Below are 6,780 nucleotides of genomic sequence, written 5' to 3'. Positions count from 1 at the left end.
TTTGTATTGTACCATTGGAAAAAGAACATTTGCATACAATTTTTTTTTTTACTTCAATAGTATCAATGAACTAATTTTATTAATTATTTACAAATTAATCAAGACTTACACTGCGTTAGGAGGAGTGTAAGGAGGTAAGGTAAAGTTAAATAAATAATGGTTTACTAGTCTTACCTTATTTGGATGAGATATGGGAAGATAAAGATTGATAATAACTAATATTTAATATATAAAAATATTCCCAACACTCCAATTTAGTGAGTTGAGAAACTGAAAGTTTTGGGCTCTCAGAAACCTCACCTTCCCCATAAAATCTTCCTCCCAAATAAGTTATTATATCTCAACAAAAATATTATTATATCTTATAACATATTTATAAAAAAAATTAGTGAGTGTGTTATAATTAATTTAGAAAAGAAAGTAACAAATTCCTCATAAATGGTTTCCCAAATCATGTCAAAGTTTGATGCATTTAATATGAATCTCTTCAATAGAGTCGAACTCTGCTTAAAATAAGGAAGGAGAGCTTTTATCCTTACCAACTAACTATTAACAACTAAGCATAGTCTAGTGAAGCAACTTGAAGTTAAACTCCCCTTCCCCTGCTGCTTTATAATAAATATTAATTTTTAAACAAGTTAATTTCTGTTTAATTCTATGGGTGAGCATTGTTTGGTTCAAATTGAATAAACTGAACTAAACCATCTTAATTCAGTAATTTGGTTCGATTTTTAAGATAATTCGGTTTGGTTTTATATTATAAAAATTTCGATTATTTCGGTTCGGTTTGGTTTTAAAGAGAAAAAAATCGATTAAACCGAACCGAATAGTTTTATTGATTTTTGAATTGATTTATTTTTATGAAAAATTTATAAATTATATGTATATATATATATATATATATTGTTTAATTTAATTGATTAATGGTTATTAGGTTCAAACCAAGGTCAAAATCAGATAAAATAACTTGAAAATCAAGTCTAAATTAAAAAATCAATCAAAAATAAAACTGATCGGTTTGAACCGAACAGAACAAAAATAGAGCTGTTCGATTTGATTTTTCATCCAGTTCAGTTTGATTTCTAAACTATATAATTCAATTTTTATGATTTGATTTTATTCGATTTGATTTGAACTGAATGCTCACCCCAATTTAATTCTTGAAATCAAAGGAACCGAGAAAAAGATTGCATCACACGGTTTCCAAAAGAGAGTGGGATAACATCATCAAAACGAGTTGAGGTCGGTTCAGGTCTATAACGGGAAATTCCCATGCCATTTGTATGTCTTCACGCACAAGGCACTTTTCTCTCCACGACATATTTACTCTTCTTCGATTTCATTTATCATCGTTCGCTTCTTCAATCTAAATTTTCTATAGAGATTTTTTTTCCCTGATTAGTTCACAGGTTCGTTTTTGGGTTTCTCTGTTTCTTTTGAATTTATATGTTTTTCAAATTATAATTTGTATTTGATAGCTTTGTAAGTCTCTGGTTTTGCTTTATATGTATTCTGTTTGTCTTGATTATTTCTTTTTCAATGGGGATGATTTTTGTTTGTTTTAGCTGAGTTCACCTGAGTTTATCATTCAACCGCAGCTCTTTTGGTCATGGTCTTCGACTATATGGTTATTGTTTTTAATGCGTAATTCATTGGCGTTTAATATGTTAATTGCTTATTGAATTTCTGTTTCCCTATAAATCGTAGTTCATGGTGGAAGAACAATCGTGCAATATGAATTTTTTATTCTATTTTTGTTTCGGTATTTATCTCTGGTTCTTTCTTGCAGTGAGGATGGATGCTGTTATTTCTAAGCAAGACCGGCACAGAGGTGATGGTAATCATAATGTGCAGAAGATGAGAAGAATCTCGAATGTTTCTTGGCTTGCATCGAAGAGACAAGTTCACAAAACCCTTAAGAATAGAGTTAATGGCAAGATATGGAAACGGGAAGAGGACGATGATGATGATGAGTGGTCACTCCCAACAAGAACAAAAAATTCATCCAAGAAAGTGAAACTGACTCCTGCTTTTGAATTCTCTAAAGGCATTGGAATTCCAAAGAAGCGGCTGAATAAGAGAAGTAGTTTTGTAGTTGTAGACTTGGAGGGTGATTCAGAAGATGAAGTTTTAGAGCAAGCGTGTATTATGAATATAAGAGTTTATTTTTATTTACTTTTTTATCATTATTTTCTTAATCCTAAATTTAATGGTCATTTTTTGAAGGTTATTTACCTCTGGTCATTTTTTTTTTATCTGCTATAGTGGAATTATACATGTTCCCTTGACATTGAAAGGAATAGTTTCTTTCTTTATTTACTCTGGTAACTAAAGTTGTCAGTTTTTCTTGCTTCAAGCAGGCCAAAATAGAAGCACGCCCAAAGTGTCATCAGTGCATGAAAAACGAAAGAAAAATTGTTGTCCCTTGCAAGAAGTGTAAAAGCAAAATATATTGTGTCCAATGTATCAAACAATGGTAAATTTTTTGGCTACACTATTTGACATTGTTTTAGCATAACAAGCTTAGAAGCTTACTTGGCATATGCATATTCTGCTGTGATGTATGTAGGTATCCACAGATGACAGAAGAAGAAATTGCAGAACAATGTCCTTATTGTCGTAGAAATTGCAACTGCAATGCGTGTTTGCACTCCAGTGGTTTGATTAAGGTTTGTTTTTATTCTGTCCCTCTTCTATCCTATTGATTGTGAGGACATTAATAAAGAAGCAAAAGCTCCATTAGGCTAGTTTTTTGAAATTTAGAGTTGGCTTTTTAAACTTGTAAGTTGACAAATAAGCATCTTATATTACATTGGCAGTTGGAGCACCCTGTTACAGAACTGAAATTCTGAATGCAAGCATTTCTTCTAACTAGCTCATAATATTGATCACGTCCAGACATCAAAAAGGGACATCACCGACAGTGAAAAGATTCAGCATCTAAAATATTTGATAAAGTCTCTGCTTCCCTTTCTGGAACAAATCTGTGAAGAACAAACTCAAGAGATGCAAATTGAGGCTAGCATTCAAGGTACATCCTCGTTTTCTTTTTAGCTTCAGGTATGAGTTTTTATGTTTAAATTCATTTCCTGCTAATAAATTATGAATTGTTCTTGTAATCAGGTTCCTCCCCTGAGATAGCAGAGAACTTCTGTAACAATGATGAGCGTGTCTATTGGTAAGAATCTCTTATTGTGCTGAGGGTTGGAAACTATGTGATTTTATTGTTTCAACTTAAAGCTTATTTATTGAATTTTTTTGGGTCTTGGTGCAGCAACCATTGTGCGACTTCTGTTGTTGACCTCCACCGCAGCTGCCCAAAATGTGCTTATGAACTGTGTCTCAGTTGTTGTCACGAAATTCGTGAAGGAAGCTTGTCAAGTCGTGCTGAAATGAAGTTTCGATACGTAGACCGAGGCTCTGATTACATGCATGGTGGAGATCCACTGCCTTGTGATTTTGAAAATGCTGAGGATCAAGGTGAACCAACGGTTGTGCTGTGGAATGCCAATGATGATGGAAGTATTTCTTGTGCTCCAAAAGAAATGGGTGGTTGTGGTGATTGTGTACTGGAGCTAAAGCGTATCCTTCCAATGGGATGCATTTCAGAGTTGAAAAAGAAGGCGCGAGATTTAGTAGGTTTTGACACGGAAAGGGCAGATTCGATGTGCAACAATTCTGAAGCAGGGAGAGAGATGCTGCGGAGCGCAGCTTCTAGAGAAGGATCCAAGGACAATTACTTGTATTGTCCTGCTATGAATGACATTCAAGAGGTTGAAGAGCTTTTTCACTTTCAAAAGCATTGGGTTAAAGGTGAACCTGTTATAGTTCGCGATGCCCTTGAGGTAACAACTCATTTGAGCTGGGAACCAATGGTAATGTGGCGTGCATTATGCGAAAATGTGGACCCAGAGACAAGAGCTAATATGTCTGAAGTGAAGGCCATTGATTGCCTGGCTTCTTGTGAGGTTTGGCGCCATTATCCTACCTGGAATTCTTTTTTCATCCCAAAAATATTGTATCATGCATGTGATCAAAAAGATATTCTATTTTCCTTTTGCGAGTTACATTAATCTATCCTATGCTGATTTATCTTCTTTGTCGTTTTACTCACGAGTGCTGATTTTTAAAATATTCAGGTGGAAATTAGTACCTGTCAATTTTTCAAGGGCTATACAGAAGGAAGAAGATATGAAAACTTTTGGCCTGAGATGCTGAAGCTGAAGGATTGGCCCCCATCTGATAAGTTTGAAGACCTTCTGCCACGCCATTGTGATGAGTTTATCAGTGCATTGCCATTTCAAGAATATAGTGATCCCAAGGCTGGTATCCTTAACCTTGCTGTGAAATTTCCACCAGATTTGCTCAAACCAGACATGGGTCCGAAAACTTACATTGCATATGGTACAACAGAAGAGCTCGGCAGAGGGGACTCTGTAACCAAACTTCATTGTGATATGTCAGATGCGGTATGCCTAAAATATCCACCATGTTATTACTACGCCTTGCACCTTGTATTCTAGCATAAGTTGCTTAAGAGTCTCCTATTTTTTTCTACTCTTTCCACAAACTCTTTAAATTTGACTTAAACGTTTATGTCAAGAATGAGTTTCACATGGGCTCTTCCATTTTCAGCAAATGCTTATATAAGTAATGGGTTTTCAAATCTTCTACATTCTCTCCCCCACCAACAACAACACCACGCCAACACCCACCCACCACTTCCCCCGCCCCGCCCCTGGCCCCGCCCCCCCTCCCTTTCTTTTTAAAGACAAGAAAATAGCTGCCCCTTTTCACCCCGTGGTTTACCAACTGTTAGTTAGGGAGCTCATACTGATCTTAAATTTGTCCAGTAATGTAGGTGAATATTTTGACACATACTGCAGAGGTAGCTTTAAGTGAAGAACAACAGACTGCTATTCAACAGCTCAAAAGGAAACATTTGGCACAGGATGGGAAAGAACGTTTGGAGCAAGATAAGCTAGACCATCATTCCATTGAACAACTTGGTGACTGCAGCGGTAGCTGGAAAGAGATGGGTGTATCAAAGATTATTGAGACAGAGAAGCACCCCTCCCAAATCAGTGAACAACTTGAGCTTTCCCATAATCAGCCGAGAGGAGCTACACTCCCTGGTTTGCCCAGTGAAGGTGAAACAGATAATATGTGTGGTGCATTGTGGGACATTTTTAGAAGGGAGGATGTCTCCAAGTTAGAAGAATATTTAAGAAAGCACTCCATGGAATTTAGGCACACTTACTGCTCCCCAGTAAAACAGGTAATTTATACTGACTACTTATTTTTCAGACTAGTCGATTGTGATTCACTAATAACTAACCTGTTATAAGCAGGTCGTCCATCCAATTCATGACCAGTGTTTCTACTTAACTTCGGAGCATAAAAAGAAGTTGAAGGAGGAATTTGGTTAGTATATTAAGAAAGCTGAATCTCTCTATCTCTCTCTCTCTCTCTCTTTCTAAAATTATTGTGACACTCGAATTGTTTTACATTTCTAGGTATTGAACCTTGGACATTTGAACAAAGAGTTGGAGAAGCCGTATTTATTCCTGCTGGTTGCCCACACCAAGTTAGGAATCTCAAGGTAAATATTGAGACTTGCATATTTTTCTTTTAAATCCTCCTCTAATGTTTCATGAAATAGTGCCTTCATATGTAGATGGAGATTATATTTAATATCTTTTTCCTCCATCTAAACAGTCATGTACAAAAGTTGCCGTAGATTTTGTCTCTCCTGAAAATGTCCGGGAGTGCCTTCGCTTAACCAAAGAGTTCAGACAACTTCCAAAGAACCACGGGGCTAGAGAAGACAAACTTGAGGTAACACCTTTCTGCTATCATTTATTTAGAATCAAGCGAATGCTGGTATTGCCATTTTTGAGCCTAAAGGTTGTTTTCCTACAATTTTTTGTGGTACAGATCAAGAAGATGATAATCTATGCAATTGCAGAAGCAATTAAAGATTTAGAAGAACTGATACAATGACAGCATTGAGTTCTACACAAAGTGGCAACTGAAGAACAAAGAAGCCAAAGTTAATTATTCCCTTTTTTTCCAATTTTTTAACATTGTTGTTACATTAATTAAAGTTGTTTTGAAGGATGTAAATCATCAATTTAATGTTTAACACAGACGATTTTTTTCCCTTTCTTATTTAGTTTGGCTTATAAATGATACATTGGGAATTATTATATGAGCTTTGCTTTGTTTAAAGAGAGTTTCTGGATGGGATAATTTAGAAAATTTCATTCTAATATTCCAACTGCATTATTATCTTACTACTTTTATTGTAATCAATATGATTATGAATTTATTATTTGGATTCGCACTTAGTTTTACTGAATTTTGTTATATATGTTTTTCGGTGTTTACAAAGATAATTGCAAACTATACATTGAATGTTTATAAAATTCAAGATTCCATGCAACAGGGAGTTAGAATTTTTATGATTAAAATATATCAAATTTAATTTTAAATTAATTTAAAAATGTATTTAAGAAAATATTTTAACATAACAAACCAATACTAATGGTATGAAAAATGTAATGAAAGATAAACTATTAAAAACTTTTTGATCTACTAAATTAGTGGAATGAAAAAATTAGAGTTTTTGAATTTTAAAATCTCAAAAAAATTTATATTCGTTAAAAAAATACTTACTCTTAAATATTTATATTATTTTAAAATCCTATATCATATTTTCAAAAACTTCATCCAAATATAATGTAACACTAACTCACTTCACTAACGATGATAGGTAAA

General features: G+C 34.3%; 1 protein-coding gene across 1 annotated transcript; it reads left to right on the top strand.

Annotated features, from left to right (window-relative positions):
• Positions 1–1,794: 1,794 nt before the first annotated feature.
• LOC131176954 (lysine-specific demethylase JMJ26-like) lies at positions 1,795–6,143 on the top strand. The gene is made up of 12 exons (XM_058141967.1): positions 1,795–2,143; positions 2,335–2,476; positions 2,570–2,669; positions 2,899–3,031; positions 3,124–3,178; positions 3,275–3,968; positions 4,140–4,469; positions 4,862–5,278; positions 5,352–5,424; positions 5,517–5,602; positions 5,719–5,838; positions 5,938–6,143. The coding sequence occupies exons 1-12, from the start codon at positions 1,795–1,797 to the stop codon at positions 6,001–6,003; spliced, it is 2,565 nt and encodes an 854-aa protein (XP_057997950.1). The 3' UTR covers positions 6,004–6,143.
• The last annotated feature ends 637 nt before the right edge of the window (positions 6,144–6,780 follow it).

The sequence above is a fragment of the Hevea brasiliensis genome, unplaced genomic scaffold, assembly GCF_030052815.1.
Source record: "Hevea brasiliensis isolate MT/VB/25A 57/8 unplaced genomic scaffold, ASM3005281v1 Scaf295, whole genome shotgun sequence".
In the NCBI taxonomy this organism is placed as follows: domain Eukaryota; kingdom Viridiplantae; phylum Streptophyta; class Magnoliopsida; order Malpighiales; family Euphorbiaceae; genus Hevea; species Hevea brasiliensis.
This window is presented reverse-complemented; position numbering and strand designations above follow the sequence as displayed.